This window comes from Erpetoichthys calabaricus, chromosome 8, assembly GCF_900747795.2.
Source record: "Erpetoichthys calabaricus chromosome 8, fErpCal1.3, whole genome shotgun sequence".
NCBI classification, from domain to species: Eukaryota; Metazoa; Chordata; class Cladistia; order Polypteriformes; family Polypteridae; genus Erpetoichthys; species Erpetoichthys calabaricus.
The window spans coordinates 194,164,589-194,191,012 of NC_041401.2; the positions used below are offsets into that span (position 1 = coordinate 194,164,589).

Here is a 26,424-nt window from a genome sequence, read left to right on the forward strand (position 1 = left end):
GTAAGAGTTGTACAGGGTATGAACGAGGGAAGTGTGACAGCAGTGAGATCTGCGGTAGGAGTGATGGAGATGGGATTACATCAGGGATCGGCTCTGAGCCCTTTCTTATTTGCAATGTTGATGGACAGGTTGACAGAGGAGATTAGACAGGAGTCCCTGTGGACTGTGATATTTGCTGATGACACTGTGATCTGTAGTGAGAGTAGGGAGCAGGTTGAGGAGACCCTGGAGAGGTGCAGATATGAGAGGAGTCTGGAATGAAGGTCAGTAGGACCACCAAGACAGAATACATGTGTGTGAATGAGAGGAAGGTCAGTGGAATGATGAGGATGAGGGAGTAGAGTTAGCGAAGGTGGATGAGTTTAAATACTTGGGATCAACAGTACAGAGTAATGGGGATTGTGGAAGAGAAGTGAAGAAGAGAGTGCAGGCAGGGTGGAGTTGGTGGAGAAGAGTGTCAGGAGTAATTTGTGACAGACAGGTATCAGCAAGAGTGAAAGGGAAGGTCTACAGGATGGTCGTGAGACCAGCTATCTTATATGGGCTGGAGACGGTGGCACAGGAGACAGAGCTGGAGGTGACAGAGTTAAAGATTTGCATTGGGTGTGACGAGGATGGACAGGATTAGAAATGAGGACATTAGAGGGTCAGCTCAGGTTGAACAGTTGGGAGACAAAGTCAGAGAGGCGAGATTGCGTTGGTGTGGACATGTGCAGAGGAGAGATGAGGGGTATATTGGGAGAAGGGTACTAAGGATAGAGCTGCCAGGGAAGAGGAAAAGAGGAAGGCCTAAGAGAAGGTTTATGAATGTGGTGAGAGAGGACATGCAGGTGATGGGCGCGTGACAGAACAAGTTGACGAGGACAGAAAGATATGGAAGAAGATGATCCGCTGTGACAACCCCTAACAGGAGCAGCTGAAAGTAGAAGATTTACAGTATGATGCAAATTCTGATCCTTTTTGTCAGTAACTTTTTGTAGCAAAGAATCAGATGTCAAAAAAATGAGAGCAGTAAAAAATTTGAATTCATGCTGAAGTCTCTGAGAACGAATCGCAATCTTGGATGGGACGTGACATACACTGTCAGCTTTTCAAGGACTGTGCTAGTGACACCGTGATGTGTGAACTCTGGGAACTGTGCCCCTGGCAATGCAGCATTGAATCTCAGCAACGGGCACTGGTCTGAAAACGAAATGCCAATGTGGTTGTAGCTGTGTTTACCCAAAATTACCAAAGTTCAGCAGCTCTGGTTTGCAAATGGGATTCAGCAAAGGCCTGACGTGTCGAAATGATTCCACAGACAAAATATCTTCGTTTTTAAAAGCTTTAGTAAAAAATCAAAGTAAAACAGTTCACACAAAAAAGAGAAAACTGATATAGCAAAAAAAAAAGAGAAAAGTTCTGTTTAGAGCATAAAAGTTTTTGTATAATTTGAAAGCATAAGTGGCTCAGGTTGTGCAATATTACAACTGTAATGCAAGTTTCCAGTGAGGTGATAGTAGTTATAAGTTCAAACAGTTCTACTGGAGCACTTGATGGACTGATTAAGTGTGTTTATAGTTCTTGGGATGAAACTGTTTCTGAAGCATGAGGTCCGTACAGGAAAGGCTCTGAAGCTTTTGCTGAATGGGAGAAGTTCACATAGACTGTGTGCATGGCTGAAGCAGCGTGTGCTTGATGCTGTACCCCGATATTTCTCTCCGCTCTTAACACAATCTGCCGTAGAGCTTTCCGATCAGCTGCTGTAGAGCTGTGAATCCACACTCAGATCCAGTGGGTTAAAATACTCAGAGTGGTGCACTAAGAGTAACAACGCTAAAGCAGCTATGGTATTTGGAAAAGTTTGGCCATTCTGTGCATCATTATATGGTTACAATTTGATTACAATCAGATGCTTTAAACTAAAAAAGGATATGCGGTTAATGTCAGTGTATTTGATAAAGCCGCGTCAGGGATGTGAATCTAATATTTTTATTTTATTAATTTTCATTGTAATCATTCCATACAAACAGATCAATTTATAACCCAACAAATTTGAAGACTAATCAAACCCCACCCCTGAGAAGGAGAGCTTAGCTAAAGGAAAATTGCTTAAGGCTTTTTAATAAGGCAACATTAAACAAAGGAAAGGGAGAAGTAAATATCTATGTAAATAAGAGATGGAGAAGGGAGTTAAATGCGATAATAGTTATTTCTCTTATTCTAAAATAATATTGATTAAATCCTGCCATGTTTTGAAAAAAATTTGTACAGATCCTCTAACTGAAAATTAAATTTTTCCAATTTCAAATAATATAAAACATTGGTTTCCCACTGACTTATAAGAGGAGAATTAAGATTCTTCCAATTTAACAAAATAAGTCTGTATGCCAAAAGTGTAGTAAATGCAATCACCGTTTGCTTGTCCTTCTCCAATTCAAGTCCATCTGGAAGAACACCAAACACAGCTGTTAGTGGGTTAGGAGGGATTGTGACCCCAAGGCTGTCTGAGAGGCACTTAAAAATTTTTGTCCAAAATGATGTTAGTTTGGTGCAGACCCAGAACATGTGACCCAGTGAGGCAGGAGCTTGGTTGCAGCGCTTGCAGGTTAGATTGCCCTGGAAACATTTTGGACAGTTTTAAGCGAGACAGATGAGTTCAATATATAATTTTTAGTTGAATAATTCTATGCTTTGCGCATATAGAACTCGAGTGAATTCTCTGCTTTGCTACCTTCCACTCCTTTTCTGATATATTGATTAAGAGATCTTCTTCCTAATGTCCTCTTGGATCTTTGAAAGGTAGGGACTCTAATAAGATTTTATATATTGCGGAAAAAGTGTTTGTTTCCTCGAAATTGAGCAGTATTTTTTCCAGCATTGTGGAGGGTGCAAGGTGGGGGAAATCGGGCAATTTCTGTTTAACAAAATTTCTAATTTGAAGATAGTAAAAAAAAATGTGTAGCTGGGAGGTTGAATTTTGAACGTAATTGTTCAAAAGATGTAAATATGTTGTCTATATAAAGATCTCTGAGCATTTTAATCCCAAAACTTTTCCAGATATTAAAAACTGGATATACTTGCGAAGGTTGAAAGAGGTGGTTCTCTTGCAGAGGTGCCACGGATAAAAGATTTTCCATCTTAAAATGCTTTCTAATTTGGTTCCATATTCTGAGTGAGTAAAGCACAATTGGGTTATTAGTATATTTGCGATAACTTATATAAAGTATAAAATATAAAGAAGTACTACAGGATTTTATTTCTATTGCGGACCAGGCCTGTGTATGTTCATATATTTGTGTCCAGGTTTTTATGGCTTGTATGTTTGCTGCCCAGTAATAAAACTGAAAATTAGGTAAAGCCATGCCACCTTCTGCCTGAGGTCTTTGTAGGGTCGCTCTTCGGATACATGGGTGTTTTGAGTTCCAAATGAATGAGGTTATTATTGAATCTAACTGTTTAAAAAACGATTTATTGATATATATTGGAATGTTAATGGGATGTGAATCTAAAAAATAAAGAGAAGCCACCCAGGAACAGTAGCACTGCTTTGACGCTGGGTGCTGCCAGTTCGCAAAACCGAGCCGAAAACTTGCGTAAGTTATGGTTTGAGCTGGCGTGAGATTGTGCGTGGCTTTATGCCAAGTTTAGTTTTCATACATTGCGATGTGAGTGTGGAAACGGGCATATGCAACATTTTTGTGTGTACGCACCGTTTATACACGAGGCCCCTGGTCTCTCAGAATGGATGCCTGGTGCAGCCCCACCTTCATCTCTGATCCCTCGCCAGCCTCGTCTGCTATCCTGACTGCCGTTTTGTGCTCCCTCATATATTGACATCACCGCAGACTTAACTTTCTCAGTGCCCACTTCGCCCTGTCAGATGCCTTCTCCAGATCCACCGTTGCAGCTTCTTTTCTTTCACCAGATGCCTTTTCTGCATTTGCCTGACACATCTGTTCTTCCCTTCCCATAAGAAATAAATCTAACTAATCACAGTTATTCGTGTTTTCATGCAGAAAAGGGCAGAAACTGCTTATGATTTATTTAGCTGACATGCCTATGGGATCTGCAGAGAGTTTACCTCGGGTTGCCCCCATTAGCTGTCTGCTGTGTATGCCCAAAGCTGTACAGCGGGCCAATTAATGTTGAGTTGAGAAGCAGATACTGCAGTGCTTGTTTGTGGTCCCTTTAAAATTCCAGAAGATTCTCCATTTTCAGCACTAAATGTGTGCACAGGCCTTTATTCTTGTCTTCATGTTTTACTTTAACTAATAAGATGCAGTGCTGTCTGTATTAGTGACACTTAATTAAACTCTGGCATTACACCGCCAGCACACAACCCAAATGACACGGCTGCTCTGCTAACATTCAAAAGAAACCACTGACTCAGATCTTTTTTTGAAACACGGTGAACTGCTTCAGAGAATTGAATCGCTCTAATTTTTTTTCCATAGAGTCCCTGTTTAATCGAAGGGTGGAGGAAAAGTCCAAAGACCTGCTCTTCACACCCCTTGCTTGGCATCACAGCTCACTCGACCAACTGAGGGAGGAGAATGGAGAAAAACAAGCAATGGAGAGGCTGCTGTAAGGGAATTTTCCTCTCCCAAATCATATTTGCTCATGGATGTTGAGTGACGACATCTTGACCGCTATCAATTGCTTAAACGTCTTTACTTTCAGCACGCAGCCTCAATTCTGTGTTGTGCCTTACTTTCTTCTGCAGTTCTGCCAACCACAGCCACATGATGGCACTGTTGCAGCAGTTGCTGTATAACGAGTCCCTGTCTCTTTCCTGGAGGGATATTATTGTTCCTGTAGTGCGTCAGGTTGTGCAAACTGTTCATCCAAACGTGCGGAACAATGATGATGACATGGATATCCGTCAGTTTGTTCACATCAAAAAAGTAAGAATATATCTTTCAGTTTTGTGATAAGACAATGTATTTTTGGAATTTCTTTCTGTAACGTAGGTGTTAAATCTACAGTATCTATAAAAAGTATTCACCCCAATGGAAGTTTTCACATTGAATCACTTAGTTTGGCCTTTTTGGACACTGAGCAATGGAATTGAATGTCATAATGAAAACAGGTTTCTGCAAAGTGATTTACATTAAATTAATTACAAATATGGAACACAAAATAATCTCGGAGTATTCACTCCCTTAAGCCCGTATTTACTAGATGCACCTTTGGCAGCCATGACAGTCTCGAGTCTCTGTGCCCAGGCCTCTTTCTCTGTCAGCTCTGCTGTTTCTCCCCATTCTTCGGTGCTCTGTCAGGTGTCACGGTACCCGCGAGTCAACAACCTTTATCAAGTCCAGCCGCAAATTCTCAGTTGGATTGAGATGTGGACTCTGACTTGGCCGCTCCAGGCTATCGACGTTGTCATTTTAAAGCCATTCCTGTACAGCTTTTGTTTTAGGCTTGAGCCTGTTGTCCTGATGGCCTTCCCACAACACTGCAGACACCATCAGGTTTCCTGCCAGGATTTCCCTTCAACTTGCTGCATTCATTTTACCCTCTCAAGCTTTCCAGGGCCTGATGCCACCACTACTTTGCCCCAAGATGGGGATGCTGTGTTTTTGCTAATGTGCAGTGTAACGTGCCTTTTAGACTCATCAGACTACAGAGTTTTGTTCCAGTTGACTTTGAAGTTTCTCATGTTACCTTCTGGTGAGCTCTAGCTGGGATGTCGTATGCGTTGTTTTTTAACAGAGACTTTCTCTTTGCCACTCTCCCATAACGCGGTGACTGGCAAAGCACAGTTTTTGTCCACACAGTTTCTTCAGTCTCAGCCAATGCAACGTGTCACTTCTTCAGAGCTTTTACAGGTCACTTGGTGGCCTCCCTCACTCGTCACTCATCATGCTTCAGTGTTTTGTGAACGGCCTGCTCTAGCAGATTTTCACCTGTCCCCTAAGCTTTCCATTTGCTCACGATTCATTTAACTGGATATTTAGTCACTTGGATATTTTCTTGTCTCCCTCCCTTGACTTGTGATGTTTACAGAGTTGCTTTTTGTGCTCTTTTTGCCTTTATTGAGTAGGGTAAGCCGCCATCCTGACTCGGCACAGTTTGGTCCTTCCAGAAAAAATCAGTTGAAACCCCAGACAGGTGACCTCCATTGAACTAAAGATGGGACTCCTAAAACCAACTGGCTGTACCAGTGACTTGATTCATTACATTTAGAATTAGTTTAGACCACTTTGGAGAAATCTGATTTTAATTTGACATTAAAGAGTATTTTTCAATTGATCAGTGTCAAAAAACGGCCAGGGAAGTCCATTGTGATTCAGTGTTGTATAACAATAAAATGTTAGAACATCCAAAGGGGTGAATACCTTAGCGCTGTAGAGACACAGCCAGGATCATGTCTCCATTCCAAGAAAAATGGTGGGGGTCCGTGCATTTATAACCGAGAACTGTAGAAAAATCAAACACATCTATCTATCTATCTATCTGTCTATCTATTGGGGCGGACAGCCAGGGCCCTTACAGGGCTGGGATGCCTCTATATTGGAAGGACTGGGGGAAGGAGTGTTTCCAGAGCATTGCCTCCCCTCAAGTGCTAGAGGGCAGCCCCCCTGCAGTGTGGTGGTACTGCAGGTTTGCAGCATGGAAGCTCAACCCTGTTGGGGCCCATGGCACCTGTCAGGGAGTGTCTGGAGAACTGCTGAGCCCTTTGAAGCAGCAGTGCTGCCACACCTGGAAGTGCCTTTAGGAAGTAGGTCAACGAGCATCTGGAGTGCTTCTGGGGGCCTTATACGATTGTTCTGTACAAGTGGGAAACGGGTGAAGGCATTTCCCATGGGAAAGAAAGAAAAGTAAAAGTGTGTGTGCTTGCATCTGTGTCTAACATCTGTCTGTGTCGAGTTGGGTTGGCTGTGCACCTCTATCTATCTATCTATCTATCTATCTATCTATCTATCTATCTATCTATCTATCTATCTATCTATCTATCTATCTATCTATCTATCTATCTAATATAGTGCCTTTCTTTATCTATCTATCTATCTATTATATAGTGCCTTTCATATCTATCTATCTATCTATTATATAGTGCCTTTCACTTCTATCTATCTATCTATCTATCTATTTATCTATCTAATATAGTGCCTTTCTTTATCTATCTATCTATCTATCTATCTATCTATCTATCTATCTATCTATCTATCTATCTATCTATCTATCTATCTATTATATAGTGCCTTTCATATCTATCTATCTATTATATAGTGCCTTTCATATCTATCTATCTATCTATCTATTATATAGTGCCTTATCTATCTATTATATAGTGCCCTGTCTGTCTGTCTGTTTGTCTGTCAGTCATATAGCACCTTTAATATATATCTGTCTCTATTATATAGTGCCTTTCACGTCTATCTGTCTGTTTATCATATAGTGCCTTTCATGTCTGTCTTTCTGTCTATCAAGCTATTATACAGTGGCCTTTACATCTATTTATCCGTTAGATAGAGCCTTTCACAATTTATCTAACTATCTATCTGTCTCACTGCCTACTCATTAATCTATTCTTGTTTCCAGATCCCAGGAGGAAAGAAATTTGACTGTTCAGTTGTAAATGGTTTTGTTTGCACCAAAAACATAGCACATAAGAAGGTAGGCAGTTTCTACCTTTTTTCACTGTCATTTTTCTTAGCAGAAGATTAATAAAGCCCTTGATTTTTAGGCCACACTGCTGCTTTTTGGTAAATTGCTAACTATTCCACATTGTTAAATGATTTTGAATGACCAGGTGTTTTGCCTAATCTAGGTTTATAAGATATATATTTTTATTTCTAACTACAGTTTGTAGTTAATTTATATTTAGTTGTGAACACTGAAATGAATTACTGTATATCAGATCTGAATGAAGTCAAATAATTTAAACTTCCTCTTTTTATTGCAGATGAACCAACAAATTAAAAACCCTAAAATCCTCCTACTGAAATGCTCCATTGAGTATCTGTATAGAGAAGAGACCAAGTTTACAAGCATCGATCCCATCGTTGTACAGGTTTGTATGGTCCATCGGTGTCCATCATGAATGCAGGACGTTGCCACATTGGGTTAAACACCAGCACTGTTTGCCATTCTGATTGTGCTGACATTTACACTGTCACTCCAGTGACACACATTGCTGGAGCATTCTGGGTTAGTTCTTCTTACCACTCCTTTAAAAATGACACTGAACCCTTGGATTAAATTTGTAAAAATCTCTACATTTATCACAAACTATTTTCCCTTCAGATATTCCAGTCTTACTAATTACATTTTTGACTTTCCTTTTCCCCAGTGCTATTTCCATGTCTGTATGCTCTTTGTCTTGAGCAGTTTTTGCTATTTTGGCTGCTACTTCATTACCCTGAATTCCTGTATGTCCTGGAATCCAAACTTGCCTAATAAATTATTCATATACAGCTCAGTTAATTTATGTAGTATTTCTAATAATAATAATAATACATTTTATTTATATAGCGCCTTTCCCATGCTCAAGGCACTTACAGAATAAATAAAGAACGGCAGAATATACAGTATATAGCATTGTACAAACCAGATAAATAAACAAAGAAGATTAAGACAGTAAATTCTGAAAATAAAAAACAGACAACATAATTGATGGTCTCGCACACACATACAGGTTACATTAGCATCTTGACAGAGAAGTAAACTGAGAGAAGGGTAATAAAGTCAAATAGAGCTAAAAGCCTTCCTGAACAGATGAGTTTTGAGTTGTTTTTTAAAAGTATTCATGGAGTCAGCTGACCTGATTAATTTTGGTAGGTCATTCCAGAGTCTGGGCGCTATACAGCTGAAGGCCCTGTCACCCATGGAGTGTAGATTAGTGACAGGCACAACAAGATTACCAGAATCAGAGGACCTTAGTGGGCGGGCAGGCACATAGTGATGGAGAAGGTCACTGATGTAGTTTGGCGCGAGGTTAGTGCATGTCTGTCCAGTTTGACAAGTTTCCACTCTCTAGAGCTAATATTGAAGACAATGAATCCGGTAATAAAACTTATCTTTTTCGTATTTGTGTCAGTTATCCATTCCAGGCCTAAATAAATTGGAAACTTTTCTGCTGAATGTACCGACAAGTCATCAGATATCCTCACTGTGGATGCCTTTTTTCATATTCTTCGTGTAAAAAGCAGATGCTGCCTTCTTTTCACTTTCCTGTATATGAAGTATCGGGAAAAGTATTGTAATCGTCTAAAAATTCGACCTCAAGATTTTGATGAATTTCGACGTTTTAGACCTCCTGAGTCCGAAAGTACCATTTTTGAAGTTGTCTGTGTCTGTGTGTGTGTGTGTGTGTGTGTGTAAACACGATAACCTGAGTACGCTTTCACTTTGGTCAACCAAATTTTGCATACAAGTATTGGGTACAATTCTATCAACTTTTGGGTTATTTCCGCTAAACGGAAGTGGTACTTTTCTATTCATGCAGCTGCAGAGTCCGATTTATTTAACTTTACTTTTATAATAACAAGTAAGCCCGCGATTCGCTAGCGAATCGGAAATCCTAGAATGGCAATCAGTTTCTGTTCCGTCCGATATGTGGATGGATGACATATCATGGAGGGCGGGTGCGTCTGGGGAAATGTCATTTAATCCAATAAGCATATCTGTACTACAGCGGTTTTGTTTTGTGGAGACGTGAGTCTGTTGCCTTCGCTGACACCAACTGCTTGAACAGGTTGTGTTGTTTGGGGGCCACCTACTGACTCTGGGAAGCTGCTGTGTCTGAGTGTGGGGTGAGCGCCACAGCGCAATATGCGCCTTGGTGGGAAGCCGCTGCGTGAAGACATATCATAGAGGGTATGTGCGGTGGTGTGGGCGGTCGCGTCCGGGCGGCCGTACAACCTGGCGTGCACACTTTACCTCAGGTGTAGTTCACAGGTCGTAGTCTCATTTCTGTGTTTTCTTTGGTTTGAGCCATGACTCCTTTCGCCAAGCGCGTTGTAGGCGCAGGCGTTGTCACAGCATGGACCTTTGGTTTGAGCCGTGACTCCTTTCGCAAGCGCGTTGTCACAGCATGGACCTTTGGTTTTGAGCCGTGACTCCTTTCGCAAGCGCATTGTCACAGTTGGTGTGATCCGTGACTCCTTTTGCAAGCGCGTTGTAGGCGCGCACGTTGTCACAGTTGCTGTGTGCCGTGACTCCTTTCGCAAGCGCGTTGTAGGCGCGCGCGTTGTCACAGCATGGACCTTTGGTTTGAGCCGTGACTCCTTTCGCAAGCGCGTTGTCACAGTTGGTTTGAGCCGTGACTCCTTTCGCAAGCGCGTTGTCACAGCATGGACCTTTGGGGTTTCCGTACATCCAGTGAGCCCTGTGCCCATCCGGTTTACAACCTTCGGTTAGTAATATGGACTGTTCACTATATTATTCATTTGATTTGATTTGTTGTTGACGGTTCTTTAATGTACATAATATAAAATTATAATCCTTGTGGTTTACTCCTCAAATATCCATCCCCATATCTGAGTATACAAGAAAGTCGAGGGGGGACCACTCCTGATTTTTTTTATCTTTTGAACCATCTGTATATATCTGGACCAAATCACAATACATCAAGTCAAGATAAATTGCTATCTGATATTTTGATGCATCTGAAAATTTTTCAACTTAATCCTATTTTTCAGACTTGAAAATCGATATTAGGTCTTGCCAAATACCAAGATGGCCTAATCAATCATTTATTTGGTGCCACTGCACAAGTTTGTACTCCGAAGTCTACGTCTGAGCTCTCTTCTGGCTTTGTCCTAAATATCCAAAGGATGGGCTCAGACATGGGGATGTCAAGGTGGCCCCGCCTCTTGGGGCTCCACCCACAAAGAGCATGAAACTTAACCACATTTAAAGTGATAGTACATAATTATTACCGTAGCAGAAAATACACATAAATATAACACCTAAAAACTCGGCAACTGCAGAAATAAGAATAAAATACTTAAACAATTGTAATACCATAACACAGAACATTACCGATCATGTCCAGTTCCCCATTGGCTATTTGACCCACATCTTTCAAGTTAATTCTGATCATTTGGAGAACAATGAGTGAAGTTTTCCAGTTTACTCTTATCAAATTCTTTCTTGAAATCTATAAAACAAATAAATATTTCTTGGTTAAATTCTAAGCTCCTCTCACAGGTTGTTCTTATTATTCCAATCACGTCACACATTCCATATATTTTGCAGCACCTAACATCTCAATGGCATGACTGTCCAAATTAATAATAAATCAGTTTAATTGGAGAATGTCCGTTTTATTTAAAATCTGCAAAGCCAGGGTAAGGGAAATCAAAAACATAAAATCGTGTAATATATTCAAGACATTTATCTTGCCGATGTGTATCTGTTATTTTTCTCTCAACAGGAACATGAATTCTTAAGGAATTACGTCCAGAGAATAATGGATGTACGTCCTAATTTAGTCCTGGTTGAGAAGACGGTCTCCAGGATAGCTCAGGACATGCTTCTGGAACAGGGCATCACTTTGGTCATCAACGTGAAACCAGTAAGTGACTCTGACCGATGCTCTTAGTGTTCCTAGTATTCAGGGGAGTAGTGGGTGTTGTCCATTATGGCAGGGATGGCCTTCAGGAACAAGAGGGGAAATGAGAGAAGAGATTGAAGCTGCTGTGACTTGACTTGACTACAGTAGGACCCTGATAACCAGAGCTAATGCGGACCACTGAAAACTCCGATAAATCAGAAGGCCCCTGTAGTGGTGACGCTGTGCAGAGAAGGTGGGAGCTCACACACACATGTTGAGAGGGAGATCAGCTGACCTCAGCAGGGGAGCTCACTGCGTTCAGAGGTGGGCTCTGTGCAGCTGACTGATTTAGCTCATGCCACAAAGCGCTGTCCTCTGAGACGTAGACCAGGGGTTCACAGCTCACCACCAGTTGGAATGCACTGTGAACGGGTGGAGTGTAGTAGCGACACGGCGCAGAGGAGGTGGAGGCTGACGTCGCCAGGGAAGTGCAGCGCTCACGGTGGTCCGAGGCAGGCTCTGCAGCTGATGAATGATGCTCTTCATTTAGCTCAAGCCGCAAAGCACTTGCTTCTGAGCCAGAGAACTTGGGTTTATAGGTGGAGTGGTGGCTCTGAGGCTAGGGATCTGCACTGGCAATCAGAAGGTTGCCGGTTTGAATCCCATAAATACCAATAGGGACTTTGTTCTGTTGGGCCCTTAACCTGCACTTGCTGAGCGCTTTGAGTAGTGAGAAAGCGCTATATAAATGTAAAGAATTATTATTATTATTATTATGGTTCCCACCGGAGGTTCACCATAATTCTTTCAAATGTTTAAAACACAAGAATCCTGAGTGAATGAAACACTAGAGTGTGTGTACACTGTGAAGGCTGGTGACACACTGACCACAGCCAAGGGAGGGATGGCAATGAGTCACACCACAGTCACCAGCTGCTCACCCAGTACAGTCGACGTTAAAAGCGCAGTATTTATGTGTTTGCTACACTATTGACAGCAAAGCTTTTATAATTACGTGAAACGTTGTGTGTTACACTTACAGGTTCGGCTCAGATGATGCTGAACGTCTGTAAAACGGAGTGCGGATAATCAGGAGTTCAACTGTTTGTGTTTCCATGATAATAATAATAATAATTCTTTGTATTTATATAGCGCTTTTCTCACTACTCAAAGCGCTCAGCAATTGCAGGTTAAGGGCCTTGCTGAAGGGCCCAACAGAGCAGAGTCCCTTTTGGCATTTTTACGGGATTCGAACAGGCAACCTTCCGATTGCTAGTGCAGATCCCTAGCCTCAGAGCCACCACTCCACCCTGCTTTAATCATTGAAGTGCCATCATGTGAACACTTTATAACATTAAAAAAGAGTTGATGTTTTAAACCTAAAATATTTTCTGGTCATATATTTTTGCCCTTTAATCTGATAAATTTCACACTAAAGCTCAAACCCTCTAAAACGCCCTCGGCATTGTAGCATGTCACAGTTAATAGGAATGACAGCAGCTGCCAGGCAGCATCCAAACTGTGCCAGCTGTCCACTGCCAGGCACGCGTTTGCACAAATGCATCAGTGATTTGGCATTTCAGGGAGTATAACTACTACAATAAAATATCTCCATTGTTTTCTATAAACAACAGATAACTGTGAAAGGACTCGGACCATACAGCAAAAAAAAGGTTTAGAGGTCAGCCACTCGTATGCTTGAAATTAGCTGTCAAAAAGTGAAAATTTGGTTTCACAGGTCTTTACAGAGACAGAGACAGAGACAGTCGGACAAAACATGGCCATTTTAAAGCCTGGGCAGGGACAAGAAGTGATGTCATTGAGCCCAGGTGGGATTTCCCATGTTTGGTCTGGAAAGGGAAATGCAAATGGATCAGTGCACTCTGCCTTCCCCTGGTCCGGCATGGAATAATCCTTTTTTGAGCCCTTTAGCTGCCTCCCATGTGCATGTGTTTGACAATACATAATAATTAATAAAGAAGGACACACTGAGGCTTTATTAAATGTACTAAATAGACTTTTTCCACTCTAATTGTATAATAGAATATTTCTGGTGGGCACTGGCCAGTGGGCAGTGACACAGCCTCACAGCTCTGGTATTCCTTGAGGTCTTCATTTCTGTCTTGTGCTTAATTTTACTGTCATGGGCTTCAAGTAGGAAAACAGGCTGTGTGTGTGTTGCCTGCTCTCCCACCCTAAACTTCACACACACACACCGATTCAATCCACACAAGCACTGATTAATGCTGGCACAGCCCAACACTCCTCAGTACTCCACACAGGGACTCGCTAACCCTAACCCTGAATATAAGGCTACCCTGGACCCCCAGGAATGACCTACACAGAGAAAGGTTGACATACCTTGATGGTCTTCCCAGATATAACCAAGACGATTATGAAAAGTACTAGAGACCCTCTGTTAGGTATAAGAAAGTGGACTGATGACGTGTCTGTTCATATCAAACTGTCTGCCTTTTTTATTAAAACTTCACAGCAAGTGTTGGACAGAGTGAGCCGAATGACTCAAGGAGATCTGGTCATGTCCATGGATCAGCTTTTGACGAAACCTCGCCTAGGAACTTGTCACAAGTTCTATTTGCACCAGTTCCAGCTGGCCAGTGGTATGTAGCCGGAGAGCAGGGCAGCTTCTGCATCTTTTATTTTATTTTCTATAGTTGTTTAACCTGTGAAGTAAAATAGAGCATCCTTCATCTTTGACCTCATCAGGTGTAATGTGTGTTTGTGTGTCGGTCCAGTATGCAAATCCACACCATTTTTACCTGCCACTTCCAACTTTTACTCTGATTCTTCATTTCTATAGAAAAGGCCAGAGGTTACGTTTCACTCTGGATTTGCTCCACTTTGGAAACTTTATATAATGGCTGCACCTGTGCTTTATTAGGGAAGGCCACCTGGGAGGCGTTGTTGGGACTTGGCACAGGTGGTAAAGCATCTTGCCACAGTGGGTTTAGTCAGCGAAATGTTGGTTTGAGGCCAAACTTTTAATGCCTGGGGAATTTATTTAATGATTTCATATTTAATCACGAAAAGACACTGAAGAAGTCTGTGGCACTGAGAGTAACAGCAGTGGTAATGGCAAATCAAAAAATGGAGGGCTGGCATGAGGATCATGTTGTCTTTCTACATTTTTGTAATTCTTGTGCATGTTTGTTGTATCATATAGTGCCTTTCATATCTATCTATCTATCTATCTATCTATCTATCTATCTATCTATCTATCTATCTATCTATCTATCTATCTATCTATCTATCTATCTATCTATCGGGGTGTTGAACTCCAGGCCTGGAGGGCCGCAGTAGCTGCAGGTTTTCATTCTAACCCTTTTCCTAATCAGTGACCAGTTTTCACTGCTAATTAACTCATTTGCCCTTTGTTTTAATAGCCCTGTTTTTAAGGATTCAGACCTCTGAATTGATTCATTTCTTCATTAAATGACAGCCAAACAGAAATGAGATGTGAAACGAGCCAACAGATGATCATCTAAAGTGGATCTTCAAACGCCAACCAATTTCACTCCAACCAGTTTCTTAATGAGAAGCTGATTCTTGCTCTTAATTAAACTCATTCTTTAATTCCATGGCTTGTTGCTGCTCTCATTCTGCCACAGCAGACATTTTCAAAATTGTTGATTTTCTGTTTTTTCTAATAACACCGTCAAAATGTTTTGGTGATCTGAGAGATCAACCTTACTGAGACCTTCGCCTTTCTTTATTTTCAGATATTGTGGATAGCTGGTTGTGTGGGCAGTTCGTTTTGTGTCTCATTATTGTTTTGCTGCTAATTAAGGAAAAGGGGCTGTGTAAAGTTAATTAAAATTAAAGGCAAAACAAGTTAATTAGCAGCACAAAACTGGTCACTAATGAAGAAGATGGTTAGAATGAAAACCTGCAGCCACTGAGGCCCTCTAGGACCGGAGTTCGACACCTGTGATCTATCTATCTATCTTACTATTATATAGTGCCTTTCACATCTATCTATCTATCTATCTATCTATCTATCTATCTATCTATCTATCTATCTATCTATCTATCTATCTATCTATCTATCTATCTTATAGCGCCTTTCATATCTATCTCCTTTATTATACTATTATATATTGCCTTTTATCTATCTATCTATCTATCTATCTATCTATCTATCTATCTATCTATCTATCTATCTATCTATCATATAGCGCCTTTTATATCTATCTCTTTTATTACACTATTATATATTGCCTTTTATCTGTCTATCTATCTATCTATTGTGATGGATGGCCAGCCAAATATTCCGGCCCACACCTCCAAGCCACCAGATGGAGCCCTCCCAGCAGCATGGAGGTTCCCCGAATTCCAGCAGGGCCTTATGGACCTTGTAGTTTTTATAAACAGCTCTGCTGGATACCATGGGGACCACCAGGAGCCGCTGTACGGAGGCTTGGGGAGTGCTACGTGCCCTTTAACCTGGAAGTACGTCCTGGTCACATGAACAACATGTAGAAACAACATGCTTCCGGGTTGAATAAAAGGAGCTTTTATCCGACCCGGAAGTGTTCACGGTCACATGGACAAAGAGAGAGAAACGCTTCCGGGTCACGGACTATATAAAGGACTGTGAGAGACCAGAACACTGAGCTGAGCTGGGAGGAAGGGTGACTAAGTGTCTGGGAGAGGAGGATTGGGAGTAAGAGTTGTATTATTATTGAGTATTGTATGAGTAGTGTGGAGTGGAGGGTGCTTGGTGCACAATATTATTATAAAATAAATAAGTATCGCACTTTTACCTGGTGTTTGGCGTGGTACCTGAGGGTTCCAGAGGTCGATAGCGGCCTCTACTGCTTCACTATCTATCTATCTATCTATCTATCTATCTATCTATCTATCTATCTATCTATCTATCTATCTATCTATCTATCTATCTATCTATCTATCATATAGCGCCTTTCATATCTGTCTTTTATTATACTATTAGATATTGCCTTTTATCTGTCTATCTATCAATCATGTAGTGCCTTTCATTTCTGTCAGTCATCTATCTATTGATTTTATTTTTTTCAGAGAGTTGCTTGTTTTTGCTATTTGCGTGATTTTCTTTTCTTCTTTTTCTAGCAGAGGAGACTAAGACACTCATGTTCTTTGAGGGATGTCCGGTTCACTTGGGATGCACAATCAAACTGCGAGGGGCTTCAGAATACGAGTTAGCCCGAGTGAAGGAAATCATCATCTTTATGATCTGTGCTGCATATCATTCACAGTTAGAAATTTCCTTTCTGATGGATGAGTTTGCAATGCCCCCCAGCATGACAAAAAGCAGGTCGTTCCATTCATTCATAGATGGTGGAGCTACTGAAGAAGACAGAGAGGACCTTTTTCAAGGTGAAGACAATCACGTTATTAATAAGGAGCTGGATTTGCCTTCTGATAAGCTACCGGCTATTTTTGAGTCGGTCTCTACAGAGCAGAATGGCTATCACAAAGAAAATGGGGGGCTTGATGACGGAGCTTTTTGCGAAGAATTGGAAGAAGCCAATGGTCTAAAACCCGAGCCTTGTGAATCGGGAGAGGTACACAGACCTTCTGTGCCTTCCATTTTAGCAGCTCCATTCTTAATAGATGACCTCAAAGATGACATCAGTGAAAGCAGTACGTTAAGTGAGACAACTGCCATCCTTGATGGTGAAACTGAGGAGTCACAGACGGTAAAATCCCCACCTCGACTCTTCAGGGACCCCCTTCAGGATGACACTGGTTTGTTCATAGCAGAAGAAGTTGCTTCCTCTGAAGATCGACTCAAGTTGTATTCTGTTGCCTTTAAGCAGGAGCTTAAAGATGTTATTCTTTGTGTCTCGCCATTCATTTCCTTCAGAGAACCATTTTTGTTGATCCCCAAGGGCATGCGATGTCCTAGCAGGGATTACTTCCCAGAGCAAGTCTACCTCTCGCCTCTTATCAATAAAGAATTCAAAGAGTTGGACAGCAGGAGGAAGAGGCAGCTTCTCAAAGAGGTTCCTTCCTTGCAGTCTCTAAATGGCGGCGCTCTGATGAAGAACGTTCAGGTCCTTCCTTCACATGAGCTTACCAGCACCAGAATCGCTGAAAAGCTTGGAAATAATAAAGACCTTGCTAGAATGCTGGCAGACTTTAGAGCAAGGGGTGGGAGAATCCAATCTAAAGACTTTGACCCATTTGCACATAATAAGGAGCCGCCGGTAAGAACGGTGTCCAAGAGCGACAGCGAGGAAGACCGCGGCCAGGTGCAGAATGACCTAGCCTGGGCGTCAAAGGTGAGCCTTCCAAACTCTCAGACAGTGTTAAGGTAGACAGACTGAAGGAGTTTTAATGCGTTCTCAGCAGACACCTTCACTCAGAGTGGCTTACGAGGTCAGCACGCATCACACTTGCACATTTTCTTTGCTATTCCTGCACAAGCAGGTTAAGTGACAGAGGATACAGGATAGGGGTGACAGGATGTCCCATATCTCCCAAGACAGCCCAACAGAGTTGATTTGTTCTGTGCATGTGACGACAATCTTCTTCTTCCTCTGGCTGCTCCCGTTAGGGTCACCACAGCGGATCATCTCTTTCCATATCTTCCTGTCCTCGTTATCTTGTTCTGTCACACCTGTCACCTGCATGTCCTCTCTCATCCATCCATCCATTTTCCAACCTGCTGAATCCGAACACAGGGTCATGGGGTTCTGCTGGAGCCAATCCCAGCCAACACAGGGCACAAGGCAGGAACCAATCCCGGGCAGGGTGCCAACCCACTGCAGGACACACACAAGCACACCGACACACTAAGCACACACTAGGGACAATTTAGAATCACCAATCCACCTAACCTGCATGTCTTTGGAGCGCCCGGAGGAAACCCACACAGACACGGGGAGAACATGCAAACTCCACGCAGGGTGGACCCGGGAAGCGAACCCCAGATCTCCTAACTGCAAGGTAGCAGCGCTACCCACTGCGCCACCATGCCGCCCTGTCCTCTCTCACTATATCCATAAACCTCCTCTTAGGCCTTCCTCTCCTCCTCTTACCTGACAGCTCTATCCTTAGCACCCTTCTCCCAATATACCCAGCATCTCTCCAAACCAACGCAGTCTCGCCTCTCTGACTTTGTCTCCCAACCGTCCCACCTGAGCTGACCCTCTAATGCCCTCATTTCTAATCCTGTCCATCCTCGTCACATCCAATGCACATCTTTAATTCTGTCACCTCCAGGTCTGCCTCCTGTGCCACCGTCTCCAGCCCATATAACACAGCTGGTTTCACTACCGTCCTGTAGACCTTCCTTTTCACTCTTGCTGATACCCGTCTGTCACAAATCACTCCTGACACTCTTCTCCACCCACTCCACCCTGCCTGCACTCTCATTTTCACTTCTCTTCCACAATCCCCATTGCTCTGTACTGTTGATCCCAAGTATTTAAACTCATCCACCTTCACCAACTCTACTCCTTCATCCTCACCATTCCACTGACCTCCCTCTCATTCACACACATGTATTCTGTCTTGGTGGTCCTACTGACCTTCATTCCTGTCCTCTCATATCTCCACCTCTCCAGGGTCTCCTCAACCTGCTCCCTACTATCATTACAGATCAAAATGTCATCAGTAAACATCACAGTCCACGGGGACTCCTGTCTAATCTCGTCTGTCAGCCTGTCCATCAACATTGCAAAGAAGAAAAGGCTCAGAGCTGATCCCTGATGTAATCCCACCTCCGTCACTCCCACCGCAGACCACACCACGGTCATACTTCCCTCGTACATATCCTGTACAACTCTTATGTACTTCTCTGCCACTCCCGACTTCCTCATACAATACCACAACTCCTCAATTTGCATCATAAATAAAAATAAAAAGAACAAAACAACCAGGAACTGCTGATACCCGTCTGTCACCAATCACTCCTGACACTCTTCTCCACCCTGCCTGCACTCTCTTCTTCACTTCTCACCCACACTCCCCATTACTCTGTACTGTTGATCCCAAGTATTTAAACTCATCCACCTTCACCAACTCTACTCCCCTCATCCTCACCATTCCACTGACCTCCCTCTCATTCACACACATGTATTCTGTCTTGGTGGTCCTACTGACCTTACAATACAGTACAATACAATCTATATATATAATTCACTAAGCCGCCAGCGAGCAAGACACCCATGGAGCACGCAGGACGGATCCACGCCCGCTAACTCTAAGACCATTGGATACGATGACAACTCACAGAGCCACGCCCACCAACTCAGACACAGCAACTCACAAAGCACGGCGTCATTGGCGTTCGCCTCTGCTCCACTCCACATGCACCTCTGAGCCACGTTGACTTTTCATTATTCTTTTCGGTTATGACGCACGACCGCGTCCACCATCACAAACTGTTTTACACACCATGGTCTTAGAGTTGGTGGGTGGGTCTCCGTGAGTTGCTCTTGCGACCGGGCACATGACCAGGCAGTGTGTATGCTTCGAGTGCAAGGGTGGATGCGACAGGACCATCTAAGAAGAATCATGTTTGTCGCGGATGTGAATCGCTAAATGAGTCAGTCACGGACAATTGTATGTTGCCCTCTGCAGAGTTCCATCTTTTCATTCACCTACAGTCGTTTCCTCAAACCCACCCCATTTGGACAACTGTGTCTTTCAGGAAGTGTTCACTCATCAATACATAATTATGCGGCGTATGTTACACCGCGGGTTGGCTAGTTTATTTTAGTATAGTAACCAAAATCACACAAGAAGTGCCACAATGGGCTTTAACAGGCCCTGCCTCTTGACAGCCCCCCAGCCTTGACTCTCTAAGAAGACAAGGAAAACTCCCAAAAAAACCTAGTAGGGAAAAATGGAAGAAACCTCTGGAAAGACAGTTCAAAGAGAGACCCCTTTCCAGGTAGGTTGGGCGTACAGTGGGTGTCAAAAAGAAAAAGGGGGTCAATACAATACAATACACAGAACAGAACAAATCCTCAATACAGTATAAAAATAAAAAATTTACAAGTACAGACCAGAATTCAACAGGAGATGATATCCCATAATACGATTTGGGATGGAGAATGAAGATGGGTTCTGGGGATGTCATCAAGGGAAGCCGGAATGTTGAAGAAATTCTGGGATGCCTGGTGGCCATTTTGGAGGACCGGATGAATGTTTGTTTTATTTTTCCTCTTGCAGTCTGTAGAAATGCAGAGAGAGAAGTTAGTGCTCGTTATCAATCCCTTGTCTCGCGGACCTCCACTCATCTTAGGGCTTGTTGGCCGTCTCTTAAGAAATCACATTACTTTTAACAAGAAGTGTAAAATAAAAATGAACGATGACATTCTCAATTTATATCTCTGTACTGTCACACCAGCAAGACCCTAACAAAGGTTTCATCAGTAATGTGGCTGTTCATCTCTGAGCACCGTGGCACTCCTGAATATGAAGGATTCACATTGAAGTACAAAATGTCAAGAGATCTACTGTACAGTGCCTTCCATAAAGTTTGGGATGGAGACACATTTTTGTCTTTCGTTTCCCCTTCTGCTCCCCCAGTTTAAAATTATAAATCAAACAATTCAGAGTTGTGATGAAAGTGGGCACTGCAGACTTTCATTTATAGGGGATTTGCACACATTTCGTTCACACAGCACTTTTTCTACACAGTCGTCACCCTGATGTTTGGCACACAGCAATGGCAGCTCTGTTAAAGCCATTGACATGTTTAGCGGGCAGCACAGTGGCGCAGTGTTAGTGCTGCTTCCTCACAGTAAGTAGACCTGGGGTTCGCTTCCCGGGTCCTCCCTGTGGGGAGTCTGCATGTTCTCCCCGTGTCTGTGTGGGTTTCCTCCCACAGTCCAAAGACATGCAGGTCAGATGGATTGGCGATCCTAAATTGTCCTTGGTGTGTGGGTGTGGGTGTGTGGCCTGTGGTGGGCTGGCACCCTGCCTGGGATTAGTTCCTGCCTTGCACCCTGTGTTGGCTGGGATTGGCTCCAGCAGACCCCCGTGACCCTGTAGTTAGGATATAGTGGGTTGGATGGTGGATGGATGGATATTTGAGCTGATTTAGGGCAGAAGGGGCCTAGTACTGGATGTTAGCCCTGACCCTAACCTTTTACAGTTAATGGAAGAAATCTTAATGGGATCTATTTAGGAAAGCATATTAACAAAAGGGCGGCACGGTGGCGCAGTGGGTAGTGCTTCCCGGATCCTCCCTGTGTGGAGTTTGCATGTTTTCCCCGTGTCTGCGTGGGTTTCCTCCTACAGTCCAAAGACATGCAGGTTATGTGCATTGGTGATCCTAAATTGTGCCTAGCATGTGCTTGGTGTGTGTGTGTGTGTGTGGGTGCCCTGCGGTGAGCTGGCACCTTGCCCAGGCCTTGCGCCCTGTGCTGGCTGGGTTAGGATATAGTGGGTTGGACAATTGACTGACTGACTGACATGTTTAGGACTTTGTTGCGTAACCCTGGCATGTAATGACTGCTTGAAGTCTGCCATTCATAGACATCACCCCCCTGGTTAGGTAAAGGGAGATGTGTCTTTGTTCCCAACGTTATGGTGGGCACTGTAAGGGTACATGAGCAGTGCCTGAACCACCAGGTGAACATGAATGAGCTCAGTGAAAAACACACGATGAGCACAAGTCACCCTTCAGCATTACTGCTAATTAGATGTGACTTGGACTTATTAGTTATTTGTCATTAAAGTCATTAATTACCTTTATAATTATGGAGCATTTCGTAATATTTTTGTACATCCGTTAAAATGACGTTTTTTTTTCCCTTATAAACACACTAAACACATAGGGATACAAAAATCTGCCAATATCTACCTTTCTAATCTTACAGATGTTCCTGTGGTTGGCCGTCGCTGGTCTTTTTCTTCTCGACTTTGCTGATGTTTTCATTTGTCTGCACTGCTCGAGTGACCCGAGGTTTCTTGTATTTGTTTCTTGCTTTTCCAGGTCGACTGCTTAAATCCTGTGAACCACCAGCGGCTCTGCGTTCTTTTCAGTAGTTTTTCGTCACTCTCTAACAACGCTCCCAATCCGTGTGTCAGCCCTTGGTAGGTATCACTTTGTTCTCCTCGAAAAGACAAATTACTTGAGCGTCTGTAAAAGCTAACCTTCTCCCGGGACAAACAAAGCACTACGTGACTGTTGTACCGGGCTATTCAAAGTGAAAGGGCAGATTTCAAAAATGTATTTCAAACAAACTGTATAAGACAGAAACACATTCCGCACATCGCTGGAGAGAGGAAAGTTCAAAGTTTGGTCCTGTGGTCCTTGAGGTTGAATGCCCTCAACATGAGCACCACGTGTAGGGTGACAAACATCACAACGATGGACCATTTCTGCTGCTGCTGGAGTATGTGAATTTCCCCTTAGCATTAATAATCTCTATCTATCTATCTATCTATCTATCTATCTATCTATCTATCTATCTATCTATCTATCTATCTATCTATCTATCTATCTATCTATCTATCTATCTATCTATCTATCTATCTATCTATCTATCTATCTATCTATCTATCTATCTATCTATCTATCTATCTATCTATCTATCTATCTATCTATCTATCTATCTATCTATCTATCTATCTATCTATCTATCTATCTATCTATCTATCTATCTATCTATCTACCATTTCTTGCCACACACGAGTCCACTGGTCCCCAGTCACCAAACTCAAAGCTTTCTCAATTCGATTAGCGGGTATAGGTGGAGCAAACACTCTTTCTTTCACGTACCCCCAACTTGTAAGGCTCCATATGCAGACGCTGTCTAAGAACACGCCATACCGTTGTTTGAGGAATTCCAAGTTCAGTGCTTGCCCATGATTTGGATTTCCTATTGGCTCCGTTCAAACACACCTCAGATACGCTCCACATTTTCATCTGACATGCGTACAGTGTTTTTACGTTTGCATATGCAACCTTCTTCTACGAATTTTTTATGCCACTCGTAAATTTGCTTATGATGAGGCGGCTGTTTGTTGAACCGTCGGCATAGTTCACGTTGCACTTGAACAACAGACTCCCACTTTGCAAATTGCAGTGTGCAAAATGATTTCTCTCACGGTGTATTTTACTATAAATGACAAACCATGCACGGTGGCATTCACTGGTACTTTTAGGCGGGCTTTTAAACTTTGAACTTTCCTCTGTCCAGTGATGTGTGGAATGTCTTTCTGTCTTATACAGTTTGTTTGACGTAAATTTTTGAAATCTGTTTGTTCATTTTGAATAGCCCTGCATATATCTGTCTTAAGTACATAATATGGCCAAATGTTTGTGGACCCCCACGTGAGCTTATTGGACGTCCCATTCCAAACCCATGGGTATTATTATGGAGTTGTCCCATTGACTTTGTGCCTATAACTGCCTCTACTCTTTTGGGAAGATTTTCACAAGACTTTGGAGGGTGTGTGTTTGTGGGGATTTGTGCCTATTCAGCCCAAGGAGCACTTGTGAGGTCAGGTGTTGATGCTAGTCAAGAAGACGTGGCTCACAATCCCCATCCCAGCTCATCCCAAAGGTGTTGAATAGGGTGGAGGTCAGGGCTCTGTGCAGGCCACTTGTCTTCTTCCATGTCTTTATGGACCTGACTCTGTGCACAGTGGGACAAAGCATTGGCCTTCCCAGGCTGTTGTCAAGGGGTAGGAGGTGCACCATTGTCTAAAATGTATTTGTATCCTGGAACCAGCGGGCCTATCCACACCCAGTGTAAAGAGAGACAGAACACAAAGAAAAAGTTTGGGGGGGATCCTCCCTGTATATTGTGAGATTCATAAGGAAAAAAACGAACTGCGTGATACTCCGCTGAGTAGTCTTAAGAGACTGAGAGCAAAACTGGACTGAATGCAGAGAAAGGCTGTTGGCTTTTATTTCTGTGGAGAGGGAAGAGGCGGGGCTTCTGGAAGGAAAGAGGTCATCAGAGGGCGTGGCCTGGAGTCGGAGGAGGGAGGAGACTAGGAGAAGAAGAGGCGTTAACACACCTGATTAACCCCTGTGCCTGTGTGTCAGCAGTAGCTAGACGCCCCAACTGTGTCCACCTATTAATCCTCCTCCACAAAACTTCAGTAGGCACTATGCAGGCTGGACTGTAGTGTCCTCCTGGCGTCCATCAGACAGTGAGATAGTGAAGCGCCACTCATCACTCCAGAGAACACATTTCCTGTGCTAGAGAGTCCAATGGCAGCATGCTTTACACCACTCCAGTTGACGCTTGGCATTGCGCCTACCGATCTTAGTCTTGTGTGCAGCTGCTTAGCCATGGAAACCCATTTCATGAAGTTCCTAACATGGGTTTATAAATATTGTACTTATATTTCTGCACCAATGCCTTACAAACAGAAATGCAGGATGCACAGCTAATTAGCAGCTCTAGTCAGGGTATGCCAGGCTAAAGTCTTCAGCATGGATTTAAAAGCTGAGACTGAAGGGGTGTCTTTTATATTACTAGAGAGGCCACTTCTACAGTATTGGGTGCTGGTCAAGTTATCTTGCTACATAAAAAGCATAGCGGCACATGTTATACGGACCAAAGGTAATATCCTTCTCTTATAAGCTGCGGAAGTTGAATCTTCCAAGGACAGCTGCTATGGCCTCTCCAAAGTCTTTAAAAGTCTCAAAGGTATCAGTAATGTTGATCCTGTAGAATTCTTTGAGTGACACGGGTGTAAATTGTACCACTTTTAATATCATGTGTGGTCGAGTAAGAACCTGTAAGGTACCATGGAAAAATGTTGGGACGCCAACGTGGTTATCCTCCATTTAGTTTCAATGCCATACACAGGTGAAAATAACAAAATTGGGCTGTTATATGCCCCGATACGAGAAGACTGTTGAAATCAATAAAGCGTCAGGCTTAATTAAGTTTGGACGGGAGCGCCGTCCTGTGGTGCGTTTGGTTCAAAAGTCACCGCCTCCTTCTCGCAGCTGTGGGCTTTAAAGGATGGGGGACTGGAAGGGGCGGAGTCGGGTGCCCTCATTGGGTGTCTTCTCTGTGCTGCGGAGGGAACAAAAAAGGAGAAGTTTAGCACCGGCGCCCCCTCTCGACCCGAGGTGTGCCTCTGATGAGTCTAGAGAGTGCTCCACGGACCTGCATGCGTGACATGTGGCGTCCTGAATTTAATGGGGTCACCCCGTCCTTAGCAACTTGTCACAGCTCCTCCTGGGGGGATTCCCAGGCGCTCTCAGTTAATTCAAGATATCACCACCTTAATATATAACTGATTGATGTAACACAAAGCTGATTGTCTCTTTCTTTCTTAGGATTGTTACAATGGAATTTTATGGGAAAAACGATCTTACCTTGGGAATATTTTTGGAACGTTACTGTTTCAGGTAAAACATTAAAAATATTCGCCTTGTTTGTTTCATTTCCAACAAGCTTGCTAGTCCATGGCAGCTCATGTAATGATTGCTCTTTACCAAATCTATGGAATCATTTCACATCCTGGTCCTAATGGAACTCAATACCAACTCCTTGATGGTTTCACTCTTTTCCCTAATTACTGAATAGTAGAAAATGGTTTGATACAGTATGGTACACTTCAAAGAATCAGAAAATCACTTTGACCTGCTTAAATAAAAAAAGCCTGGTAATGTTAGTTAAAGACGACATCTTATTAGAACGGACTTTGTGGCTCACTTAAGTATCGCTTAACTATTTCTACAGAAAAGCTTATGAGCCCAATATTAGCACACCAGTGTGGGGAGTTGGAAGTCTTGAAAGTGTAACAGCCACTCATTTACATCCCCATGTTAAACGTCAGCGGCTCAGTGCCCTTCTTCCCACGCATCATAATCATCAGAGATTCTAGCTGGCAGCAGATGGAGTCTCCTATAAAGACAATTAAAATTAGTCACCCGAGAGAGAAAGATCTCATCACAGGGAGATATTCTATGATTGAGAACTTGTATGAAAATGTTTATGGTG

General features: G+C 42.9%; 1 protein-coding gene across 4 annotated transcripts in view; it reads left to right on the top strand.

Moving 5' to 3' along the window:
* Positions 1–26,424, top strand: part of pikfyve (phosphoinositide kinase, FYVE finger containing) — a 158,262-nt gene that overhangs the window by 45,337 nt on the left and 86,501 nt on the right. For 2 of the 4 annotated variants that reach the window (XM_028808040.2, XM_028808042.2), the window contains exons 14-22: positions 4,437–4,566; positions 4,706–4,886; positions 7,531–7,605; positions 7,895–8,002; positions 11,369–11,509; positions 13,983–14,109; positions 16,598–17,772; positions 22,443–22,543; positions 25,758–25,829. In XM_028808040.2, coding sequence (XP_028663873.2) covers positions 4,437–4,566; positions 4,706–4,886; positions 7,531–7,605; positions 7,895–8,002; positions 11,369–11,509; positions 13,983–14,109; positions 16,598–17,772; positions 22,443–22,543; positions 25,758–25,829 — 2,110 coding nt within the window. The remainder of the gene's footprint in view (positions 1–4,436; positions 4,567–4,705; positions 4,887–7,530; positions 7,606–7,894; positions 8,003–11,368; positions 11,510–13,982; positions 14,110–16,597; positions 17,773–22,442; positions 22,544–25,757; positions 25,830–26,424) is intronic. The other 2 variants (XM_028808041.2, XM_051930260.1) reach the window with 1 other exon arrangement.